General features: G+C 44.3%; 1 protein-coding gene across 11 annotated transcripts in view; it reads right to left on the reverse strand.

The window, feature by feature from the left end:
- The window catches only part of FAM219A (family with sequence similarity 219 member A), a 49,949-nt gene that overhangs the window by 18,640 nt on the left and 4,502 nt on the right, over positions 1-26,807 (reverse strand). For 4 of the 11 annotated variants that reach the window (XM_037491422.2, XM_037491420.2, XM_037491416.2 and 1 more), the window contains exon 2: positions 23,972-24,122. The exons of 6 other annotated variants lie outside the window; for them this stretch is intronic. In XM_037491422.2, coding sequence (XP_037347319.1) covers positions 23,972-24,049 — 78 coding nt within the window. In that variant the 5' untranslated portion in view covers positions 24,050-24,122. Of the gene's footprint in view, positions 1-23,971; positions 25,154-26,807 lie in introns of those variants that run through there. One more of the 11 variants, XM_037491415.2, reaches the window with a different exon arrangement.

Below are 26,807 nucleotides of genomic sequence, written 5' to 3' on the forward strand. Positions count from 1 at the left end.
CCTCCATTAAATCTGGCAAGCACCACTTTCCTCTCACAAATACTACTTGCATCTCTAAAGCTCAGCTCTCTGGCCAGAGCCTCATCTTTTCTATTTTTGTTATACCAATAATTAAACATCAATGAGCCATCATTTGTTTTGTTGTTTTTCTTTAAAAATAAACAAAAAACAGCTTGATGTTCACTGAACACCAACAATAGGCAGGCAAGGGCACAATGTACTTTGGGGAGGGAAAAACATCAAGACCTGGTTCTTGCCAAGAAGACTTTAGTCTACAGATGGGTATAAGGCAGGTATACAAATCAGCCTATTTAAAGCAGAGACAGGAGCACGAGGGGCAGTAATGCATGAAGAGTGCGGGAGCACAGAGGAGAGAGTAATGGCAGTGGACGTTTGTGATCCTTCCTGATGTAGAGAGTTAGGCCTGGGCAGAAGCCCAGTTATACTGGAAGTTGGGTTATTAAGTCAGGCGGCCCTTTGGTGATAGGGCTTAGAGCAATGGCTGCTGAGGCTGAGGACTCTAGTCGTACTACTTTTAGTTGCTACTGAAGCTGCAACCACTTCTTTGCCACAAGGCACTATAAGCCCAGTCCATTTCTGGGGGATCAAGTACAGCAAGGCCTTTCCTTTACCACTGAGCTACACAAATAACTCTTCTGCAGGGGTCAAAGGGCTCTAGGTGGGTGACTGGGAAATGTTTTCATTAGAAAACATTAGAAAGGCAAACCAGGATTCAGAGTCCTAAGAGTGCTTAAGAGAGCTAGGCTCCCTCTGGTGAAACCAACTCTCACTGCTTCCAATCAAGCCTATGGTCTGCAGTTACTCTCACTGGACCTGCTTGTGCAGCAGGGAGGTCTATGCCAAGGGCTCCTGGAGGCTCAGGTCAAGCCTATGACTTAAAGAAGGTCAAAGAAGGGAAGGAGAGGATTAACCCCACAAAAGCTATGGACTCCCATATGACTTTCTAAAGAGAAGTCAGTTCGTGTGTGTGTGTGTGTGTGTGTGAGTGAGTGAGTGTGGGGGGGGAGGGAGAGAGAGAGAAGAGAGAGAGACAAGCAGGTGATGGTGAAAGAGTAATGAGAGGGGAGATCCTAGCCTAGCACAAACTCAAGGCAAGTTTTCAACTGTGAAGCCAGCCAGTTGCTGGCTAAGCATCTCTCCTGGGAAACAACAAGCTTTTTGCCAAGCTACAGGGTCCTGATGAACCTGCTGGAGGGTCTCCCCAGGCTCAGGGTGATAGCCTTTTCCTACCCACCCATCGCTCCCTGGCTGGCTCAGGGACTCTGAGCGGCTAGCTCAAGGGATACAACTTCTTTCCCAAGGCATCTACAGGAAGGAGCCCTGGAACAACGAAAAAGCAACACCCACCCATAGAGCTGCCTTACAGTTCCGCAGCCTGCACCTGCAAGGGACTTCTCATTTGCTCACTACACTTCTAGCTCCTCCCCACCTATGAAGACTTCACCTCTTCTAGCCAGCTCTTCCACACCTGCACAGCCTACATCCACCCATGCCTACTGAGGCTATCTCTGTGTCTCGAGGACCGTGCTTCTTATTTTTTTTTTTATTAAATAATAAATTTTATTTTTATATTCCCCCATACAACTGCACATGCCCCATTCTGACCCCAATCCCTCCCCTCCCGGCCCCCACCCCCCAAAAAGTGTCTCTGGTTCATAGTTTTTTGTTGATTTTGATTTTCACTTTCTTATAGTTATTCTTTTTCCTGATCCCTTATTTAAGTTTTCTAGATTCCTGCTATGAGTGAGACCATCCGGTATTTTTCTTTTTCTTTTTGGCTTATTTCGCTGAGCATGATCCCTTCCGGCGCCATCCATGTTGCTGCAAATTGCATGTGTTTATCTTTTTTGAATGCTGAGTAATATTCCATGGTATATATGTACCACATCTTCTTGATCCAGTCATCTATTTTTGGGCATTTGGGCTGTTTCCAAAGCTTAGCTATTGTCAACAGTGCTGCTATAAACATAGGGGTGCAGGTGCTCTTTGGAATTGATGTTTCTGTGTCCTTTGGGTAAATACCTAGGAGTGGAATTGCTGGATCATATGGAAGCTCTATGTTTAGTAGGTCCAGAAATCTCCACACAGCTCTCCATAGTGGTTGGACCAGTTTGCATTCCCACCAACAGTGCAGAAGAGTTCCTTTTTCTCCACAACCTCGCCAACATTTGTTGTTGCTAGTTTTTTTAATATGTGCCATTCTCACTGGTGTAAGATGGTATCTCATGGTAGTTTTGATTTGCATTTCCCTGATGACAAGTGATGTTGAACATTTTTTCATATGTCTGTTGGCCATTTGCATTTCCTCTTCAGAGAAGTTTCTTTTCAGCTCTTCTGCCCATTTTTTGACTGGAGTATTTTCTTTGTTGTTGTTGAGTCTCATCAGCTCTTTGCAGATTTTTGTGATCAGGAGGACCGTGCTTCTTAAACATGAATGCACACACAAATCACCTGGGATACTGGTTCAATGCAGATTCTGATTCAGCAGGTCTGGAGTGGAGCCTGGGTGTCTGCATTTCACACAAGCTCCCAGGGGATACCAACCAATACTCTCAGAACAGGGACAGCACTTGAATAGCAAGGCTCTAGATCAGCCCTCTACACACACACACCATCCCCAGAGTCCCTCAAAGGGCCTTCTTTCCCAACCTTAACCTTATTACATCCTTATGCCAAGAGAGGACAATGATTTGGAGGGGGATGAGAGGGAGGAACTATACAAACCTTATATTGGGGAAGCAGCTCTGGTAAGAGCTCTGACTGGGCCCAGGCAGGGAGTTCTTTAGAACAACTTCACCCAGGTATGGTTATTCTGAATTCACCCAATAGCTTAGTTAATATTGCTTGAACACCTGCTATACGTGGAGCTATGGTGATATACACACACACACATATATATAACATACATATATAAACTCATTTAATCCTCCTAATTATCATTTTAAAATTGATGAATGATTGTAGAAAATAATATGCTCCTAAAGGGTAACACTAGGATTTGACCCTAACTTGTTCATTTCTTATATCCCAGCCCTTCCTCAGCAACATCAGATAAAGGAAGTCATGATATTACTAACACATCGGCACTTACACGACCTCAGAATTTGTCTTGTAATCAGGTCCTTGGAAGGCTGGTACGAGTCTCAACATATCTCCAGCTCTCCACACACTTTTTTTAGAAAATTGCATGGATGCCTCCTGATTACCAATCTCCTGCTCAATGACTTCTCCATAGTGAGGAAATGTTGGAGCCACGGAAGCAGTCAATAACTCAAGATGGAGAGGGAGAGAAAGACTGGCAGGCAGCGTAAGCATTGGGAAGTGAGAACACTGATCCCAGGAGAGGAAAATCAGAGGGCAGCACAAGGAAGAGAGAGGAAATGGTTTCAATCGCCAAATCAGTTCTGGTGCCACATTCTAGGGGCACTTGCATTCTAGACCCTGCAGATACAAAGATAATATAATCACTGTCCCTGTACAGCTCATAGGCCAGCGAGTAAGGCAAATGAATAAGGAGATAATTTTAATAATATGCTAAGTGCTAAAGCAAAGGTTTGTATGAAGTGTTGTAGGTACACAGGCTAGAACATCTATCTCAATTTTGGGAATTATGGACAGCTTCTCCAAAGAAAGCTGAGACATGAAGGGTGAGTAGGAGGTAGAAGTGAACCAGATGAAGAAGAGTAGGAAACAAAAGGAAACAAGTGGGGAGGAAGACACACATGACTATACAGCAGGCAAAAAGGAAGAGCTCAATTTTACTGGAATGTTAAATGGTAGCAGGTAAAGCGGTAGGTGATAGGATAAGAATGGGAGGCAGCTTAAAGCCCTGAAGGTTTTGTAAGTCATGTTCAGGGCTCCGGACTTTAACTGGAAATAATGGGACTCCACTGAAAGATTTTAAGTCCACTGTCAGATTTATAGAGACATCACTCTGGGAGCAGTGTGAAGAGAATGGGAAGCAATGATTAAACTGGAGGCAGGGAGATCGGATGAGAGGCATTGCAAGAAGTGACAAAAGCTGGAAAAAGGCACAATCAATGGGGTTGGAGAAAAGGGGACAGAGAAGAAAAACCTATCAAGGTTAAACTATCAGGGCTCCGTGGCTGATTAGAGCTGGGTTTGAGGGAAAGACCTGGATAAAGATGTATCCCAGGTTTCCTTCTGACTCAGGTGATGGTGAACTGTGATGTCACCACACAAAACAGAAACAGAATTAAGAGTTAAGTTCAAGTGATTTTGGTGTGTGTGTGTGTGTGGTATATATATCTATATGAAGAACGGGAGGAAAGAACATGGGGAATAAATATCAAAATTGAAGGGGTAGGCAGAAGAAAGCTAACAGGGGTGGTCAGAGAGGCCGTGGACCAAGGAGAGGTGTCACGGATATCTGGGAAGGAGAAGGTTTTGAGGAAGATAATATAAAAGAGAGGAAGCAGAACCAGAGCCCCGGTGGGGCTCTTACGTAATAGGAGAGACTGAAGGTTGGATGAGGCTGGGGAAAAGCCAGTGGAGAAGGGTCAGCTGTCTGAAGGTGTCAAGAAAGAGAACTCAAAACACAAAACACTCTGTTCTAAGGTTTGCTGACCTTTTAGCAAAGACTTAATTTTGTTCTCAAAAATCATGGGTCCTATCCTTGGAAGACTGAAGAATTTCCACAGAGAAAAGTCCTCCAATAGGTAAGTATAGCCATGGTTCAGAAAGCTGGGCCAACCTACTACTGTGGACAAGGGCGGACTGAAGGCATGGGAGGATGATCAGCACCTGGCCAACTTCCACAAAATAGCCAGAAGTGGGGTGGAGAGTTGCCCCGAGTTCTGGCTGCGCTGTGACTTAGTCTTGGGTTAACTTCCCCCGGCTTCTAAGCCTTGGGGCAGGAGGCTGGCACATACCTACAGATACCCAGGAGCAGCCTGCATTGGGATTTCTGTAGAACCCAGAACACCTGCTCCACCAATCATGAACATTCAGCTGAACCTATACAATCTGCACTCCCAAGTGATGATGATTATGTGGTAATCATGATTTCTCATTTTTAAAACCCTCAATAATACTTTTCCATAATAACAAACAAGCAAACAAAAGAGAAACCGAGAATCACTTGACTTAATTATTAATTCATCCCTTGGGCTTAGTAATGGAGTCAGTAAGCTGTGTGCCTGCACTGTAAGAGACATTAAGAAATGTGCAGTGAGTGTTAGGAGTAGATCCTAGTTCTACCTTCTGCATCCACACACTGGAACCTATGGGTGAGCAGGCAGGGCACTGAGGCACAGGAAAGTCAGGCTTGCCCAGACTGACAACCTCAATGAAGTTAGATTGATCTCTCCCAAAACCTTGACCTTGAGGGCCTACTGCATGTTGAAAACATCATGTCTGGGGGATGAAGTGACTGTGTTTGGCTATTTACAAAAATAGGCCTGCAAATGCTGCCAGAGTTGAATGAATGTCTTATGCTATTTGATACATTTGAAATAACTCAATATATCAGATTTTTTTTTTTTTTTTTTTTTTTTTGCCATGAAAGGAATGCTTGTTCTGAAGAGTTAAATCTTGGTTACAATTAGAAAGGAAAAGTCCAAAAGTGCCTCTGCTTCCTGGCAGGAGAACAATGCTTTCTCTCCATTTACTTCATAACCTGGCGGCAGTCAGAAGGTTGGTTAAAAGGCCTCACATATGGGCTTCAAGGAGGCAGAGAATAACCATTTCCAGGAGTAGTTTGACTTTAATACGGGCACCTAACTTCACAGGCAGTAGCAATTGCCTTGTTCAGATTATAACTTCTACTCTGCCCTTCAGTCCAATGAAAACCTCAGCATTGGCTCTTCAGTGATTTTGCTCCATTCTTATGTTTAGGAGAGTAATTTTCAACTCCTTGTTATTTTTAGATGGGGCTGAAATGAGTTTTCTCTCTATAAACAGGAGACCTGATGGCCGATGGAAAGAACATGAAAATCTTGGATCCCACTCTGCAGTCAACCCTGGGCTGCTCTGGATTCTGAGAGAATTTTGCCACCCACCCCCCTCTGGCCCTGCTCCAGCCAGCTGCAAATTGTCTGGATCGAGCTGCTTCGACACGCTGATGTTATCGGCCTCCCAGTGCCTGCAGCAGGCAGATAGGGACAGGCCATGGCGCCGTCTCACCGGACGTAGTAATGTAATTTAGTTTCTGAAATCCAAGTATAAAATCTTGAAAGCTGATGTTTTTTATCTACCTCAGGAAGGGGGGGTGATGGTGTGGAATTCCCAGCGGAACCATCTAAATAGGGAAATGGCTTCTGTCATGTATTAATAAACAGTTCAAAGCAATAGAAAAACATACAGGGAGGATTTGTAAGGAAGTAAGTGCCTGGTCTTTCTTGCCTTCTCCCTCCTCTGAACGGTGCTGCCAGGTAAGGACCACTCCATTTGTGTGAACCCCAGGGCTTGACGCACCTCTCCTGAGCATCCCCGTGAGTGCCCTAGGCTACGGAGATGGAACAGACACCAGCCTCTCCTGGGCCCGTGCCATAGTAGTCTGGGTGGCCTCCACTGAGCCCTTTTGGACCGGAGTCACTCAGACCTGGCTACAAAGGATGGCAAAGAGGAGGTTACTGCCTTCCCTTCCCTTCCCCCACCCTCCTCTTGCATCACCCCTCCCCAAGCTTCTGACACTTTGCATCACCTGTGTTCGTCCCCAATGGAGCACCAAGGCCCTTCCCACCTAATGCTCCCCTTCTGGATCTCTTAAAAGAATCTTCCCATGAATACCAGACTAGGTTAGCTCTTTCTGTAATAAACTCTCCCAGATCCTCTCCCAATATGTTTCTGCCATACACTTATCAAGTTTTACTTAAATGATTTGCTTGTAAAATTTGTTTAATAAATTTTCATGAAGGCAGGGACTATGCCTCTCTCCACTATGTCCTCCCAGTGCTTAGCACAGATAATGAAGGATCATCACCTGGTAACAGATAGACGCCTTCTCCTTGGATTGAAGCCACAGCAAGGATCTTTTTGTAACAGAAAGGTGACAAAAGGCTGGTGGCCTGCCGCACTATGCCAGGACCGTGTCAAATGGTGTCCCACGCAGATGTTACATTGTGTGCTCTTTGATTCCATGTTAAGTTTCTGGCTTGGGGCTGAATGATTGCCTTCCAGGAAGATATTCTGGAGAACACCCAAAATAGGAGGCCCTGAAACATTCCCTCACTCTCTCACCTGAAGACTTGACCTAGTTAAAACCCCACTTAAGGTCCATGCCCAAAGTAGTAGCTCAATTTCAGGTCAAGTCGTGGGGACTGATCACCAGCTAAGCAAACAGTTTTCTCCAGGCTCAGATTTTGCTTGCAGATATACATTCCACCATTAAATGAGTGAAGCCCAAGTTTTACTGTTGCATACTAGAGGAGTGGGCAGCCAACTTGGAATCCAAATATTCAGCAAACCCAGTGGAGGGTGGGGCTGCTCTGATCCTCTGTCCACCCACAGTGTTTTTGACAACCTTGGGCTAGCAACCCTATCTACCAGGTAGTGAGTTGCCCAAGGCAGGGGAGCTCTTGGGAGCTCTGATGATGTAAGGACAAGGAGAAGGCGAAGGGAAATCCAAGAAAGCTCTTCAAATAGTAAGTACAAGCTGCTAGAGAGCGGGGCCTGTACACTGTGCCGACTGACAGTCTAGACAGGTTGTTTCACTCTCTGAGCTTCCAGGTCTGTTTTTATTCAGGCCCTGAGATTCTAGAATGAGCCTCCAGGGCAGAAAGTAAATGAGTTGTCCCAGGTCAATGCCAGATGGCAGCGCTGGGATTAGAATTCATGGGCCCTTCTTTCCAGCCAGCTGCTCCCTCCCCTGAGTCTTGAACTGTTTCTTCTTTTGAATGCTTATGATTGTATTCAATTTGGTAAGGTTTGTGGTCACATAATCACTGCTCCTAAATGAAACTATGGTTGGTGAGCATCCGCTGCAAGGAAGGCAAACATGGGGTTGGGGGCACCTTTGCCCCTGAGAGCACAGGTCAAAAGCAAACTCTGGCTGAGGTGAGCCTGTTCTACTTGAACAAAAGCCAACACAAACAACTCTCTTGGGATCTGGCAGAGTCCTCATTTGTTCTCATTTCTTCTCCAGGTTTCCTTGTGCATGGAAAGTCCATGCTTCATTCCACAGTAAGGACCTCTCCTAGAAGCCGAAACAGTTTCCACAGGCCGGAGGGGCCAGGCTGAGGGACAGACTGGATCCAGATCCTCTGAGCATCTCTTCATCCACAACGGGGTCATAACATTGCTAACACTCCCATCTCCAGGATGGTATCCAGCTAGACCTCTTAGGTGGGGTGGAAGCAACTCTAGCCTTCCAGCCCAAACGCAACCAGATCCACTCATGACTCAGCAAAAAAAAAAAAAAAAAAAAAAGTCCTTTTCTCCTCCCTGTTCCTCCCTGCCCCATTATGACTGAGTGGTGCTATGAGAGGGAGCCTGAAGCTATTTTCCACTATTGCTTCAGCATCTGTTTCTTTCACCGGGAAGTTCTTAGAGGTATAAGGTACGTAATGCATTTTCAATTAGGGACCAGGAGTCCACGAGAGGTGAAGACAGGTCTCAAAAGGAGGATGCCCCTGCACAGAGCAGAGCTGGCTGGGAAGAATGGAAACTGGAGTGTTTTTACACAAGCGAGCTTATTCCTTACTCACCAACCCAGGCAATCTTAAAGTGAGAGCATTGTAACCTCATTTGCTGGCTCTGATTCATTTAACCATGGAAGAGGCTTGGAGGTAGAAGAGGAACTTTAGACTAGAAAATTCAATCCCTAATCATTTATCTGCCCTTCCAGACTCCTCACAAACACCCTTCTTCTAGACGATTGGGAGAATCAGGAAGAAAACCACTCCCTTTACAGTGCTAATTTAACGATCTTTTCCCTGGGGGCCATGTACATGGCTGAGGGTGGGGATGCCAGGCTGTGAGCCTCTGAACTCACTAGTTTCATTTCTGCTTCTACTTGCTATACCTGCACAGTGACAGCTCATGAAAGGTTCCTGCTTCAGAGTCAGTACTTCTCCTTCGTTTTCCCTGCTTCATACCCTTCCTTCCAATCCCACAGAGGAGGGCATGCCCTTGGTCTTAGAGACAAAGGTTCTTTAAACATGACCTTGTTCCACTAGACCTTTTCTTTCTCCTCCCCTCCACCCAGAGTCTTACAGCCCTGAGGTATTAGGGTGTCATGTCCTGGACAGGGATAGCTTAGGAGAGGACATGGTTGTCTTAAAAGCTTATTTCACCTTCAGAATGATGGTGACCTCAACAGAGAGCTCAGTCAGGATAGATGTGTGTGGGGGGAGATGGGGCAGTGACTGCAGGCGGTATGGGGGAGTCCCTGGAAGCATAAGGCTGAACTTGGAAATAGAAGTCTTTCACAGCTAGAGACATGTGGGAAAGTGCTTCAAAATTAATTAATCAAGGGCTTTATTAAGGACTCAGGCTTCTAGACTTTTCAGACCTGATAGGGTCTGGGCTACTCTAGGAGCTATCCAAGGTTCTGAACTTCCTCCCCTAAAGACCTTGGAGGCTCTGGACAAGAGTCCCACCCGCTGGTTAATGCTGACCTTAAATACCCCCGGTCCCTCTCTGTTCATGCCTGATACCAACTGATTGCCTGCTTGGAACCATGGCCCGCATGGCCGGAAGTGCCTCACCATGACTCCAATCACTCTCTCTGACTGCAGCGTAGGCTTCAAGCCAGCAGCCTGACTCCCTGGCCAGATTTCCAACAATGGGTGAGGTTGAGGATCTTGGTTTGTGTGAAAAAATATCTCTCAGTTCCCATGGAAGCTGAGGACTAAATTGACCTGGTTTGGAGCTAGGTGGGCAGGGAGCGTTTTACATGTGGCACGTCAGACAAATCAGTGGCTCCTCCCCTCAACTCAGTGGCCACTGCACACACTCTGTCTCTCTCACACACACATACCTCACACACACATGTACACACATGTGTGCCAGATTCTCCATCCTGTCACTGCAGAGCCTGTATTACTCCAGAAAAGGTAGCATCTACTTTGTCTGCACTTGAGCAAAGGGTACCTGGTGCCTTGTCCCCATCATGGATATTACAGAAATTTGGCAAAGAGCACCAAAACTTAAATAAAGAAATTTATTTTTATCCCTGAATTTAAGAGGAAAATGGTTTACTATAAAAAGGCCAGATAATAACAAAAGAAGAAAAGAATCACCCTCAATTCTACCATGCAGAGTTCTATCCCAAGTTAACCCCCTGGCTCATGGCCTGAGTCTGTGTGTATATGCATGTGTGTGGTGGGCATGTGCTTCCCTCAATGTGTTTACTGGTTCTCTTTCCACAAGCTCTCTCCTGGCATATAAAAATAGTAATAATAATGTAGACCTTATTTCAAGTAAATTGTTCTCTGGATGTTACTCCCAAATCTGTATCTCAAACTCTCAGAGCTTTAGACCCACATTTTGAATTACCTACTACTGTCATTCATGTCCTACCCCTCCCATAGCCTAGTTTTTCCTCTTAACTAGCCTTATCTTGTTAATGGAATAATCACTTTCCCAATTAAATAAACTGAAAAAAGGAGGGATCATTATTATTTTTGAATAATTCTGTATTTACAGAAGAAATACACAAGACAGTCCAGAATCCTTGTATACCCTTCACCCATTCCCCTTAATATTAGTATCTTACATAACCATGGTATATTTATCAAATCTACATTGATAAAATCAATACTATAAACTACAGACTTCATGCAAAAGTCTCCAATTTTTCTATGAATATCTCTCTCCTGCTGCAGGATCCATATCTCATTTAATTGATGTATTGCCTTTTGTCTCCTTCATTTCTCAGTCTTTCCCTGACTTTCATGACCTTGACTTTTAAAGAGTATTGGTCAGGTATTTTCTAGACTTTTCCTCCAATTTGGGTTTGCCTGATGTTGCTTAAACTAAGGGTACGGATTTTCAGGAGGAAAACCACATGGGTAATGAGTTCTTCACATCATAACACATTGAGGGGTGCATGACTTATTACTGGTGATGTTAACTTTTATCACTTAGGGTGTGTCTGCCAGGTTTCTCTACTATAAAGTTATTATTTTTAATGTAATTCTGACCCTTATATTGGTTAGAAGCAATTTACTAAATCCAGGCCATACTCAAGGGAAGGAGAATTAAATTCCACTTCTTAAGGAGAAGTATCAAAGAATTTGTGGACATTTGTAAAAACAACCATAGTAGGGCCTCCCCGGTGGCGCAGCGGTTGAGCGCTGGGTTGCGAAGCTGCCCGCAGCCTCTGCAGTGCTGGTTCGATTCCCGGCTGCTCCCCGGCCACCGGAGGAGGGTCCCACATGGTGCACAGACCTCTCCTGCCACCCGCTGCTCCCCTCAGCAGTGTACCTCGGTCCTTCTGCCTGCTCTGCTCCCCGCTCTGGCTCTGGTGAATTCTCTCACCCTCCCGCACTTCTGACTGTACCCAGTACTTGTATAAATAAGTAAATAAATAAATCTTAAAAAAAAAAAACCATAGTAATACATATTTTGAGAGAGATACTTTATAGGCTATCTTGTTTCTTAAAATTTCACCTACTATTTTTAACAATCTTGCCAGAGGAAATTATTACTACGATGTCCTAAAGGTAATTTAATGGAATTCAGGAAAGAAATTGGAAGGTTTGTTCCTTTTCCCCAATTTGTTTGTTTCTTTACTTGATCACTTATTTGTATCAGTAGGAACTGAAGCATATTTATTTTCTTTTGGGGGTTTAACCCAATACTATTGTTATTTATTTTATTGCTCCAATTGTTCCAGTTTTGGCCACTGGGGATTCTTTCAAGTTGGCTTCCATCTCCTTTTGAGTGGCCTCTTTTCCCAGCCTGCCCCCAGCCCACGCCTCACAAGCCAATGACAAACCCATTGTAGCACTTTCTTCAAAATAGCTCCCATCACTTTTTTTCTTTTTCTTTTTTTTTTTTTTAACATTCTCTCAGTCAACATTCTACTGTAGGTCATTATCATTTTATCCCAGGACCACCGCAGTGGCAGTCCGCTCACCTTCCCAATGTACCTCTTCTTCCTCCAACTCACCCTGTACATTACTCTAAAGTTACTTTTTTTGTGGGGGGGGAATTAAACACCACTCTGCTTACTGTATCTCCTTGCTCAAGTCCCAGCAATGGCTCCTGCTATTAAAAACTCATTGGTCTATATGCAATAGTTTTTAACAACATGGCCCAAGATGGATGCTTCTCCAATTGCTCAGCTTTTCAAATCCTGTTTTCTTTGCCCCAGATGTCAGCCCTATATGCAGATGACATCCAGTTTATTTCTCTGGTCCCAAACATGCCATTAGAAAAAAAGCTTTATTGGTTTACTTAACTTAGAAAAGTAATACATTTTCAATGAGGGAAGTTAAAATAATACAGAAGTGGTTAAAACAGAAAATGAATCCTCTCCTCTCTCCTCCCTCTTCCTCTGGCGGGTTTTGAGAATGAAGTAGCCTTTCCAGACTGCTTAGCATCTTTCCTATGGCCCTATAAAATTCCTACATCCTAGGAAACAGATTTAGAGACATGTTTCTTAAGAGTTTATAAAGAAAAATCAGAAAAGGCTAAATTAAAAAATATATATAATATTTGTAATGCAACATACACTTTCAAAGCTTTTTCCTTATTACTATCTCATTTGTCCTCTGGCAATGTTAAGATATAGAAATAGCATCTATTTTTTTCTATTAAGACTTTTACAAAGCAATTTTAGCTTCACAGCAAAATTGAGGGAAAGTTCCAGCAATTTCCCATAGGCCCCCTGTTCCCACATATGCCTAGCTAGCCTCCCCATTAGCAATATCCTCCACCGCAGTCATACATGCACACAATTGATGAACCTGCAGTGACACATCACATCGCCCAAAGTCCACAGTTTACATGATAGTCCACTCTTGGTGTAATGCATTCTATGGACTTGGACAAATGTAAGATGACATGGGGGGGGCATTATTATAGTATCATATAGAATATTTTCACTGCCCTAAAATCCAGTATCTATTATTTATCACAATTGTACAGAGAAAGCTGCTGACACCATGTAAAGCTGAGCAACTCTTCTCAAGTCCTCGAGCTAGGGCTTGATCCCAAGTATCTTGACCCCTTCCCTACTTTATCACATAAAAAGGTCACACTGAAAACCACAATAAGCAGCAACACTCATGGGAGGAAGACCAGAAGTTAAAGAGAACCACTCAGAATGTTGACACATTAGTGACCATGGCTTTACCTTGGGGAATGTGAAAATAAATTTGTCCCCATGGTTCTCTCTCTCTCTTTTTTTTTTTTAAGATTTATTTATTTGTACATACAAGAATCAGGGTACAGGCTTAAATTTTTTGGGGGGCGAGAGGACTCACCAGACACAGAGTGGGGAACAGAACAGGCAGACTGACTGAAATGAACTGCTGAGGGGAGCAGTGGGCGAGTCAGGAGAGGTCTGCTGTACCATGTGGGTCACCTCCCTAGCCGGGGATTGAACTTGCGCTGTAGTGGCTGCGGTGAGCTTCATAGGTTTCGTCTTAACCTCTTGTGCCACCAGGGAGGCCCCCCCATGGTTCTCTTTTATTGTCAAGGTGAGACTGCAGGAGACCTCTAAACAGGAAATAAGAGACATGAATGTATCTCATTAATGTGGATGGCTTTCTACTTCTAAAAAAACAACCCTTCTCCTAAAACTACAGGGCTCTGTAGAACTTAAGAAGTGAGAAGAATTGAGTCAAATGTGGCCAAAACTGGGGACGCTCAACAAAAATAAGATTAGCCAGATAGGTGGTATATAGGTACCTGGCAGCACTTCCACAGCCAATTCCTCTCACCAACTCATTGGCATGCATGTAGGCATGATACAATAGAAAGATTTTTGACCATTTGATTTCTAGGATGGAAAAAAATTATTAGAGGAAAAGTAATATTAGCTGTCATAACAAATTCAAATACATAGAAGAATGTGAAAGCCCTGTGAATCAGAACTGTTGCCAGTTTACTGTTTAATTTCAGACTTTTAAAATGTGTAATAACATATATAAATTGAAACATAAATGAATCAGATCATATATATTACAAATATATGTGAAAATGGTACCTTGTTTTATGTACATTTTATCACAATAAAAAAATATATATCTTGGGCCTCCCTGTTGGCACAAGGGGTTGGGATGCAACCTATAAAGCTGTCCACAGCCACTGCAGCATGAGTTCGATCTCTGGCCAGGGAGATACCCACATGGCGCAGCAGACCTCTCCTGACTCGCCCGCTGCTCCCCTCAGCAGCGTATTTCAGTCAGTCTGCCTGTTCTGTTCCCCACTCTGTCTCTGGTGAATCCTCTCAGCCCCCACACCTCTAGCCTGTACCCCACTTCTTGTATGAATAAATAAATCTTTAAAATATATATGGGCCTCCCCGGTGGCGCAGCGGTTGAGCGCTGGGTTGCGAAGCTGCCCGCAGCCTCTGAGGCGCCGGTTCGATCCCCGGCTGCTCCCCGGCCACCGGATGAGGGTCCCACATGGTGCGCAGACCTCTCCTGCCGCCCGCTGCTCCCCTCAGCAGTGTACTTAGGTCCTTCTACCTGCTCTGCTCCCCGCTCTGGCTCTGGTGAATTCTCTCACCCTCCCGCGCTTCTGACTGTACCCAGTGCATGTATAAACAAAAAACAAACGAATAAATAAATAAAAAAAAAAAAAACACATGCCTCTTTAAAAAAAAAAAAATAAATAAAATATATATAAATATCTCTTGAACATCTTTTCATGTCAATCTGTATTAGATCTTACCTCTTTGTTCTAAAGGACTGACTATATATGGGCTGTGGGATGGATGTACAATAATTTAATCAGGCCCCACTGATGGAGACTTATACTGTTTACTTTCTTTATTGCTTCTCCTCACTATTTTAATGTAGCAATTATAACTATTATAATGTTATAGTCTTATAACATTATATATGCTTATAACTATAATGATACAAGAAAAAGTCTTTATACATTGGTCTGACTGTTTCTTTAGCTTAATAAATTCCTAGAAGTGGAATTAATGTGGGGATCAGAGGGAATATGTCAAGCACACTCTGTGCTGCCAACTGTCTTTCCAAAGAAGTTATTGATGATATGTACTCTCACCAATGGGGTGTGGGGAGTACTTGGGTTTTGACATCAGAAAGATCTGGAATAGTTCTAAGACCAGCTGGTTGTTTAACTTTGGCAAGTTACCTTTCTCAACACCCCTTTCTGTCTGTAAGTGTAATTCCATCCAATTTTCAGGGTCAGTGTTAAAATTAAATGATATAATGTATGTAAAACACTTTACAACATGCCTGACATAAATGGAAACTGATTTTGTTTTACATTGTTCTCTCCTCATTTTCTTGTTTCCATCTAGTCTAAAGTATTTATCAGTTCCAATTTCCCTAGTCACCAAAAGGAGTTTAGGATACTGGCTAGCTCGAGATTTTTCTAATCAAGAGCAAGAGATTTTGTCCTCTTACTGAGTTCAGGAGAGCCTTAAAGCCAATTTCCAGAGCTCTATCTTTAGTGACTAAATCATAAAGAGACAAACTCCCTTTCTTGGTGCTTTTCCCTAGGATCTTAATCAGGCCATGCTTACTCCCCAGGACACTGCTGATCAGGCCATTTCAGTTGTTGGCCTTTCTGCTTTTTAGGACAGGACACTGCATTAAGCCCTGAAGGTTATAAGGGGTGGACGGAAAACAGATGGGAGCAGCCCCTGAGACATACGCACCTTGGAGAGTCCAGATTGAATCTCCTTTACCGTGTCCTACTATGCTCTGGCCACAGCAGGAGGGCTAGAACTAGATCATGACTTCTTAGAGGTTTAAATTCCAAAAAACATCGATTTAGGGTTGAAATTAACCACAGTTGAAATTAACTGGGCCCAATGACAACTCTCCAAACTACCAAAAGGGGGCAGTGTAGTGCTACAGTTCAGAGCGTGGGCTTTGACGTTACACATCTGGGCTTGAAACAAGGCCTTGCCACTTCTTACTTGTGTGACCTTGGAGCTCATTTGCCTTCTCTGTAGATTTTTCATATTCTCGAATGGATTAAACGAAATGTGTATCTGGTGGCAGACACATAGTAAGTGCTCATAAAGAGTAGAACACACGCCTGCAGAATGTACAGTTGAATGTGACAGTAAGATATGACATGGGGTTAACAAGGAGACAGAATTCATCCATCCACCCACACATCCATTCATTCATTCACTGACTCATTCAATAGATATCAAGTGAGTGTCTACCATGTATAAGTGACCTTACAAGGCACAAGGGACATCATAGGAAGTAAAAAATAGATATGGTCTATGCCTTCATGAAACAGCCTCAGAAAGAGCCATGTGAATAGGATAATAATACAAATAAATATAAAATTATAAAGGTAAAAAATGCATTAAGGAGAAGGCCACTGACGCAGTCTAGAGTTTAAGGGAAGCCCTCCATGATGAAATTATAGCTGAACTAAGATCAGAAGGATGAATAAAAGTCAACAACAACAAAAAAAAGGTAGAAGGCCCAGAGGTGGCTTTCCAGGTACAAGGAACAACATATGCATGGGTCCTAAAGCAGAAGAGACCTTGAATTTGAGATAAATGTAGGAATAGTCAGTGAGATTGGATGTGATGATGAGAGTTCAGGGGAAATGAGCTGGAGAGAAAAGACCATGTTAAAGAATTGAGTCTTGGGCCTCCCTGGTGGCGCAAGGGATTGAGTGCCGCACTAAGGGGCAGTCTGCGGCCTCTGCAGCACGAGTTCGACCCCCAGCCGGCCAGGGAGCAATCCACATGGCACAGCAGACCTCTCCTGGCTCGCCCGCTGCTCCCCTCAGCAGTGTACTTTGGTAATCTGCCTGTTCTGTTCCCCACTCTGTCTCTGGTGAATCCTCTCACCCCCACACTTCTGGCCTATACCCCAGTTCTTATATGCATATATAAATAAATCTTTTTTTAAAAAAAGAAAAGAAATCCTATAAAGGGCGATAGACTATAGTCACTACGGAACTTCTAATATTTCTGGCTGCTGCAGAGCCAGGCCCCTAGCCAACCTCCATCTCTCAGACTTGCTGCCCCATCAGATTCTCTACTGCATTGGACACAATGACTAAGGACTAACAGCTCTTAAGCTAGGGTGGTGGAAGTACAGCAACCCTCTGAACAAGGACAGGTCCTGGGGTGGGTTCAGGCTTGCAAGAAGCAGATCTCAACCTCAGTGGGCTTTCCTAGTTAGCTGGCTCACTGTACCCATGATGAATGCACTGTGAGTGTTTGTCTGGGGCACATGCACACACAGAAGTGTCTCTATACTCTCTCCTCTGTGAGGACAGAAAGTCTGGTGGAAATCCCAGGCAGCACAGGAATGTTAAGGTACCAGAAAGTTGAGCTGTGTTCTAGCCCTCAAAGGTTTTTGAACTTGACTGGAAAGAGAAAAAGGGTCTAAGAGTACTAGAGCTGTCCGCTCTGCGCCACCTCCAACCTCTCCCACCCCACAGTCCAGCTAAACAGGAAATCAAGCTTGGATCACTGCCAGGATCCATGAGGGGGCAGGAAGTTCAGGAAATAAGTGAGTAAGTGAGGCCCTCTCAGCATAGAAGGCTATTCAGAAATCCCTGGGAAGGCAAAATAAACCCAGCCCCTGCTGAACTCTCTCCCAGAGAAGGAAAAGATTAACACCACCTCCCCTTCCAGTGTGCTTCAGCATGGCTATAACAGGAGACATAGAGAACATACCCAGGAGCTTCATGAGAGGAGAGAGTGCTAGTTCAGTGAGGAAAGATACCAAGTAAGGTCCCTTCCCTCAGAGAAACACAGGGGTGCAGTGAAGGTTGGGGGTACACACGCTCTGAAGATATCCTAGGGTCATATAGGGAAGAAAATGGTGGTAAAGAATAAGTTACAGAAAAAGTGAACTTAAAGGAGAAAAGGCTGGGGATATCTATAGGGAATGAAGTCAGACATGGCTTCTCTGCTGTGCAAATATGAAGGAAACGCCTGATGAAATAATGGACTGAGGCAATGACCATCAATGGCTACTTAGGGTGAAAGGTTGAAGGAGAACCTTTGTGATAGAGAGATCAGGCTAACCACCACTAATCAATCTGAGCATCACAAAAAAAGTAGGACAGGGGCCACCCTGCTGGCGCAAGGGGTTAAGCACCACACTATGAAGCAAACCGCAGCCTCTGCAGCACGAGTTCAATCCCCGGGCGGCTAGGGAGCAGCCCACATGATGCAGAAGACCTCTCCTGTCTCCCCACTGCTCCCCTCAGCAGTGTGTTTCAGTCAGTCTGCCTGTTTTGTTCCCCACTTCTCTGGTGAATCCTCTCACCCTCTGCGTCTCTGGCCTGTACCCCAGCTCTTGTATGCATAAATAAATAAATCTTTAAAGAAAAAAAAAAAAGGACAACTATATGTCTGTGCCTCCTGATATAATACAATAGGAAGTACACAGCATATCTCAGAAATGTTTTTCACAAAAAATGTTGACTCTGAATCTAATCAAACTTTGAGACCTAATTATCTTTGCAGAAATATGAGAAACAGAAGATTATAAATGAAATAATTATTCAAAGTAATCCAGTAGGTGGGGTATAGGTGAAACAAGATTAGTTTTGTGTTTATAAAGCTGGGGGATGAGGATTAGGGAGTTCATTTTACCTTTATCTTTGTATATATTTTAAGAATTTCACAATAAGATGTTAAAAAAAAAACTTGAAGGTCAGCAGGCTGGAAACTGCCTCCTTTTCTGGAACTGCCTCCTTCTCTGCCCCTCTGACCCATGGAGAGTAGTAACAATGTGGACCTTCAAATGCCTGTTGAGCCCTGATAATTGATTGGTCTTTGGAAGCTGAAACAGCAGTAGGATACCCTCCACTAGCATCAGCAGTAGGGCCCTCCAGGGAGTCCCCACTCCACCAAGAGAACAAGAGAACTCTGCAACAGCACAGTGTGGTGAGAGCGACAGGGCAGGGCCTCCTCTGGCTCAGGCCTACTCAATAGAACCCCCTCTGGGAATCAGTGGGAGCCTACAACACTTCCATATGCAGCCACGGCCTTGCCAAAGAGGCCAAGAACTCTTCTCATTTGGTGATGAGAAGAGTAAACCACCTCCTCACCTTTTCTGCAAAAGATCCCTTGGCAACCACTGATAGAAAAAGGAAATCACCTACCCCTTAATCATCAATCACCCTCAATCCTTAGATCAGAAATGATGCAGCAATTTGCAGCTTGTTTTCATGACCTTATTTATTTTATAAACAACCCGAAAGAGGTTGGGAGCCTGGCCAAAGGTCTTAACAAAAGTAGCAGAGGTACTTTTGTAGTCTTGTAGTCCCTCCCCACCAACTTCCTACCACTACTGTGGACAGTTCCTGCCCTGCCGGTAGGCCCACACCCCTCCTTAGCTCACCCTGATATCCACACCCTGCTAAGGATATTCAAACCAATTCCTCTCAAGGGACTACTCCAAGATTAGTTGGCCTCATTGCTGCAGCTCACCCCAGGAAGTGGACAAGGAAGCTGATCAAAGGCCAAACTTGGTTACTATTGGTTCCCTTTGGTGCCAATGCTTGCTGCCTCTTAATTTCACCCTCCAACTTGGTCTCCCTCCCTGACTCCATATAAACTCTTTTCGCTTCCCTAAAGCACTGCTCAATACTCCTCCCCACATGATTATTTCCCTTTGGCCTTTCAGCTTATGATCGCCTCTGAACCAGAGCTAGAAGCAGCAGGCCAACTGAGAGCGGAGAAGGACTTTCTAGAAGCAGAAATCTTTGGGGAACAACTCAGGATTTGAAAGATGCCCACTGGAAAGCCCTCTCACCAGCTGCTTCAATCTGCATGCCAATGTGGCTGCTGGCTTTTCCACCAGAAAAAGCCTGCTCCTGGACAGAACAGCTCATAGCACTTGCTTTTTTGTGGTGAGTGTGAGAATCCCATGCCTGACATACAAAGAACAGAACATTCAGGCTGGCACTTCAGGAGGAGGTGTACAAGTTATACAATGTTGCAACACTCAGGTAGGAGCTCTTCCTTAGCTCAGCTCAAGTTTTCCCTCACTAAATATTGAACAACTCTATTACTAGCTCTCCAGCCTCACTGGCATATGCTGTGCTACCAATCAGAGATGGGCTGAATGGGCCCTGTCATGCTCTCCTATGCCTCTTATTCCTAAAAATTTACCTAATGCTGCAAGGAAAAGCATGCAGAAATACTAATTTGTAAGGGAATCACAATACTGACTTAACTGGGAGGTCCCCCCCCCACACACACACCCCCACCCCAGGGTGAGAAAAGCAAGTCCTGCCTTTTCAGAGCCTTCTCATCCTGTGGTCTGAAGTCAGACATCACTTTGTGATAGGCACCTGATCTGATATCCCCAATCTCTTGTAATGTAGGAGGTTTTGTTTTCTCTCTCTCATACTATCTTGTTATTGTTCCTATCACTTGTCACAGTTTTTGTGTACAAGTTCACAGTAATTGTAATCTTGTTTGGGCACTTTATTTGTTTAGTTTCTGTCTCTCCCACTCAGAGACAGCGCTCAGAAAGGCAGGGACCAGGTTTGCTTTATTCATCATTTTATTCCCTGTGTCTGGTACATTCTTGTACCTAGCAGTTTTTGTTTTTTTTTAATTTATACAAGAACCAGGGTATAGGCCAGATGTGCAGGAGGGTGAGAGGATTCACCAGAGACAGAACGGGGAATAAAACAGGCAGACTGATTGAAATACACTGCTGAGGGGAGCAGCGGGAGATGTTTTAAAGACATTTTTCGAATCGTGATTAAGTGCCCCAATCCATGTATTCCCCCAAATCTCCCACAATTCTCACAGGTACCTCCTATTCCACTCGCTAACTCGCAGCTACTCACACACCTCTCTGAATCTCTCCTTATCCCCTCCTTAGAAATACCTCCTTCCCACTGCTCCCCTCTTATTCCTCCTTACCAAAACTAGCTGTGTCCGTCTATAGTTTTCACCAGAGCAAGTATCTTTTTCAGTAGCCTAAGCTCTGGGGCAGAAGATATCTTTCAAGGAGTTAAAAGGGAAATTGGGGTGATGAAACACACAACAAAACATATCAAAGAAGACACCCCCAAGTTAGGATAGATCAAAATATTGTATGTTTTGAGTTGTGTGCTAGAGGTCACAGAGGTGTGGGAGATTGATTGAGCACTCACTAGCACAGTCAGGAAAGGCTTCCTGAAGAAAGGGCGTTTACACTGGCCATCAGAGAATGGGGAGCAGTGGAACAGGCAGAGATAAGAGAGGGGAAAGAAGTCTTAAGTGAAGAGGTAGCTGCAAGATGCCAAGAGACAAGAGGAGGTAAAGGACCTGGCTGGACCTACCAGAAAGAAAGTTGGCATGAATGGTAGACATATGGCCAGCTGGGAAGGGCAAAAGCCTTCGGTAGCTAGCTCAAGCATCAATGAGTAAGTTTAAGGTAGATGTAGGATAACTATGATGATTCAGGACTGCCAGGATGGCAGGCACATCACCAGAACTTCTCTTTCCTCTGTTGAAGACCATTCTAGACCATGGAGGTGCAACCATGTCGCTCTCACTGAACCAGGACTCTGCCTCAAAATCCATCTTAACACCAGCTCCAGGCAGCCCTACTGACCAATGAGCACTGGCATGCGGGGTGAGGTCTAATAGTCATCATGCTTCATGTGCCCCACAGAGGAGGGGGCATAAAGAGACTATGTAGAAATGTTTCTTGAGCTGTAGTGGGAACATTTAAAGGTACTGCAGAGAAGTACTGCAGCATCCCCTAATCAGAGAATCAGTTTTCAGTTTAAATCTCAACTGAGATGGGATTCTTCCTGATGAGATATTTGGACTATCACTTTTATCTTCTGTTTAGCAGAACACAAAGCACAGACCAAAGACCACAGACAAACAATAGAAATATAACTGAGGCATGCTGCAGCCACACCAGCATTAAACATAAAGTATTAGGTGTTCACAGCATGTGGCCGTCACTCTCTAACAAATAGCGCTGGCTGCCTCTAGCTCACTGAGCACCAGCAGAAGGAAAAAGGGGTGAATAAAGTGGTTTTTATATCCAGGCTCCTATAAATCAGACTGCCAGCAAATAAACCTGGGGGTGAAGGACCAAGGAAGCAATTGGCTATAAAAGCCACTCACAAGAGCACTCCCACTAGTGGAGGGGTAAAGAGACCTCACTGTTACCAGTCCAATAAGGCCTCCCTGTAATTAGACTTTATCAGAAGATGACTGGATTTATGATGGGCAAACTTCGCTTTCAGCATCTGCTGTGAGCCACTGCTCAGGATGTGAACAGATCTCACTTCCAGAATGCAGTTCTTGGTGCTTTGCAGGAGGCAAGTGAGGACTATCTGGTTGGTCTTTTTGAAGACACCAACCTGTGTGCTATCCATGCCAAACGTGTAACAATTATGCCAAAAAGACATCTGGTCAGCGAGCTCCACATATGTGGAGAATGTGTTCAAGAATCCACTGTGATGGGAACACTTCATTCTAAAAAAAAATTCTCTTCTTCCAGTTATTGGTAGTTCTCAACATTAAAATTTTCCCACCAAGGGGCTATAAGGTACCTAAGTATATGATTGCAAATGGGAAAATAGGGGACAGAAATCAGGTGCTGGCAGTTTTTCCATTTAAATTTTTGTGTTAAATTTTAATATAAATGTGGAGACATAAAACATTAATGCAAGTCAAAATGTTTCAGGGAACAAGTTTCAGCAGTTCAACTTTATAATAATTATAAATAAAGCTGTTCAATTTTTTTCTTGAGAATGCCAGCATTTGGTTATTTAAAAATAAGTAAATTTCTTATTGATGGCAACGAAATGGTACATGTAGCATTTTTATCATACAGTAGATTCCATCCATTCAGTATACTTTTCTAATTGAGTTGTCCTATAGGCAAGAATATGTTTTTAGTGTTGTCTGTCTTCCGTGCTGTTCCTTTAAGTTTGCTGTTAAAATACATTAAACTATACAAATAGGTAAAGTACTAAATGGGCACAGTGTACAGTATATGACTATCTCAATAAAGCTGCCCCCTCAAATGTTAAGCACCAAGCCAGCATATAGTAAAGGGACTTGAAGAGAAATTCAATTCTCTTTGCAATATGAGAAAAATTAGGTACTCAGGTTTCGCTTTTGTAACTGACCAAAGTTCACTAGGAATTATCTACTCATAGCTACATGCGTAGACCCTGACAAAGTAGCAACATCTCACTAGAGACTAAACTGAGGCTAAATAATGTGGTATAGTTATAGCAGAGGTTCAAAAGAACTGAACAAAATACAAATTTAGACAGGCTCAGAATTAGAGACTAATTTCGAAGCCAGAATTTTCCAAAGAGTAGTCTGTGAAGCACACTGGTTTTGTAAGATGTTAATAGAGATAACATGAAAAAAATGCTCCATAGTTAAATAAACTTGGTAAACACTGGGTTAAACAAAGCTGGAAAGTCCTTTACTGCAGGACCTCTCAGAGCCCTTACAATGTCAAGAAACATCACGACAGGGCAGAGTGTGTCGTGTTTCCTGAAGGGATTTATCTATAGATCCTTCTGGCTCCCCTACCACTCCCAAAAGTGTCTCGAAGGACCAATATTCCTAATAACATACTATAGGAAAGGTTGGTCTAAGTCATCCTCAGTTGAAGACTTCACCAATTCTAATAAGTACAAAATTGGAAATCAGTATAGAACTATAAATCATATATGTGGTTCTCATGCCATCATTTGGGTGCAGTTAATTCAAAGTACCCCTTCCAGTATCGTTCTAGAGACAAGCCAATGGACTCTGGTACTGACAGCCAAGAGCTTGGAGATGGAAAAGGTAAAACCAGGCCAGGAGCCACAGTAGTTGGGCTGGTTCTCCCTGGGGGTGGCCTCTTGTCATACTTACCCTTATCAGGGCTGGAATGATACGGCAGAGAACATCCTTTGTGGCCTTTTGTCTCTTTTCACTTGTGCGCCCACTCATACATCATCATCACTGAACTTAAAATTGATCCTCAAGAATCACAAGTTGATATCTCATTCTCAATTTGACATCTCTGCATGACAATAAATGGAAGTGCATATTTGCTACCACTGGCTCCTGAAAATATAAAGTTTGGGGGAAACTCCTACTGGATGCCAGGCCAGACATGCCTCCTCCCCTACCCGCACCCACCGTGGGGCTTCCTTGCCTCCTTCCTAGCCACCTTCCCAAGTCCAGAGTCCCTCCCTAAAGACATGGCATTCACTCTGTTTGTGGGTTATGTGCTTACTTCTGAACTCCAGTGCAGAGCCAAATCCAGACCAGCTCTGCCTCCTTCCTTCCTTCCTTCATCCCACCCAGATGGCCAGATTTCCATCAGTCTCCTTAGGAAACAATGGCTTGGGAGCCGGCTGAGCCACGCCTCTTGCTTCCTTCAATCAGCACTTCTGGGTGTCTGTTACCCTGATGATTCCCTTCCCACCCACTCTGCGGCTCCCTGCACCAGTCTGACAGGGTCTGCTACAAAGCATGAAGCAGATAAGCCTAAGAAGCTGAATCTCTTAGGCTTGTCCCTTTCTAGATACAAGGTTCCATCTGCCCTTTCAAGGAGTAGGGAGGGTCCCTGAGGTTAATCAGGTTCAAGCAAAGAAAGGCTCTGTTTCCATTTCTGTTCACTCTGGGTTACAGTCAGTCAAGGACAGTAGGCAATCAGGGGCTAGACGTGACTCAGTCTGCCTCCCAGCCATGGTGGAAGTGCCTGCCTGCAGAGGCTACACGTCAGGCCTTTGAGAAGCCAAGTCACCTCTGGGCAATCTTATCCCAGAAGCCTGCTCCTTGACACACCCAGTCTGGAAGATAGTAGCCTGAGTGCTGCTTACACCCCTAGTGAAGCCTTCCAGGGTGGCCTTGGAGGAGGGAGGTACATGTTCCTTTCTATTTTGAGCACTAACTCACACATCCATTCTAGAAGAAATCATGAAAGGACCCAGTTCAGCCAATTAGTTAGAAAGCCATACATTTGACCAGAATGATGGTAAAAGGCTAGGTCAGAAACTGAAACATGAAACACTCTTTCAGTCAACAAAGGATTCTAGTTTCCCTTTATCAAAGTGCTGTTGGGGGGGGGGGCCCACAGCAGCTCCTTGCCACCACCAGTTTATTTGCATTCATCAAAGCAGTTTGTATGGAAAAGTATTCACTGGTAGGTGAGTGCTTCTCACTTTTGAGGTTGTGGGGGCAGTGTCACTCTGCTCTCTGGTTTTGCAGGACTCCTGGATCCCCTATAATCCAAGAATGCAACTTCAGTAGTAGAGCAAAGGAAAACAGCAGCCTTCTCCCCTATAAGCACTTCCTGAGGACAAGAGGTACATAGGTCCTCAAATCTCCTGAGGTGGTGATGGTCCCTCTTGCCCTCCAGATGTCCATGCCAGAAACTTAGGAGTCATCCTTGACTTGCTACTCTTCCACCCCACCTCCGAACAGTTACCACACCCTGTCTATTCCTCTTTAGTAGCCGCTGTTTATGTCCCCTCCTCTCTTTCTGCTCTAGGGTAGACTTTCATCATCTCTTGCCTAGATTATCATACACACCTCACATTAGTTACCCAACCTCCAATCTCACCTTCTCCAATCTCTCATCCACCACTTTTGTTACTTCCTCATAATTTCTGCCTGGAACTCTTGCCCCATCTCATCGTAAGGGTCTGTCAAGCTTCTAGTCCTCTTGTAAAGGACAGTTTAGCAAGGTCAGCTCTGTGAAGTGCTTGCTGACCACTTGATGAGAGCCCCTCCTGCTGTCCTTTGGTCCTGCTGGACCTGGTCCTTACTTCTCTTGCAGTGCTCATTACCCTATAGTGCCTCAATCTGTTTTGAGCACATCTGGCAGAAAGCAGGTGTTTTTTTTTTTTTTTTTTAAAGATGTATTTATTTATTTATTTATACAAGCACTGGGTACAGCCAGAAGCGCGGGAGGGTGAGAGGATTCACCAGAGCCAGAGCGGGGAACAGAACAGGCAGACTGACGAAATACACTGCTGAGGGGAGCAGCGGGCGCAACAGGAGAGGTCTGCGCACCATGTGGGATCCTTGCCGGTGGCCGGGGATCGAACCAGCGCTGCAGAGGCTGCGGGCAGATTCGCAGCCCAGTGCTCAACTGCTGCGCCACCAGGGGAGGCCCAGAAGGCAGGTTCTTAATGTTTGCTCATTGAGAAGAGAAGGGAGGAGCTGAAGGTCTGAGCAAACCAGATTCTCACTTTACAATATAGGAAGAAAGTGGGGGTGCCTTTTCCTAGAATGTGAGAAACACTCTGGGTCATGAACCACAGGAACGAATCTATCCTTGAATCAAAAAGTCATGTGACTGAGACAACTTGGAGCTCCCAGATCATAGAATCTTCCATAGCCACTTCTGATTATCTTCACAGCATTTTCTCTGCCATTTTTAGGAGTGCTGTGGTGCACTGACTGAATTAGTATCCTGGCCATTCCCATGCTTGGGTGTCAGGATGCAGGAGAATCTAAAATGCCATTCCAAGCTCACATGGTCAAAATGTCAGGACCTCAGCATTCCTAATCTTCTCCCAAGGGAAGTGTACACTTTCTGGGAAACACCCGCCATTGATCTCCACTCTTTCCTGACATATATTTAAAATCTTCCTGTAGCCCCTTGAACCCACCCTTCTCCTGCTGCCCAGGAGAATTGGAATTGAGCATATTGTCATGAAGTAAAAAATGACTTAATGGATAACCTAGGTTTCAG

Source organism: Talpa occidentalis, unplaced genomic scaffold (assembly GCF_014898055.3).
Source record: "Talpa occidentalis isolate TD23 unplaced genomic scaffold, MPIMG_talOcc4v2.1 talOcc4.7, whole genome shotgun sequence".
Classification (NCBI taxonomy): Eukaryota; Metazoa; Chordata; class Mammalia; order Eulipotyphla; family Talpidae; genus Talpa; species Talpa occidentalis.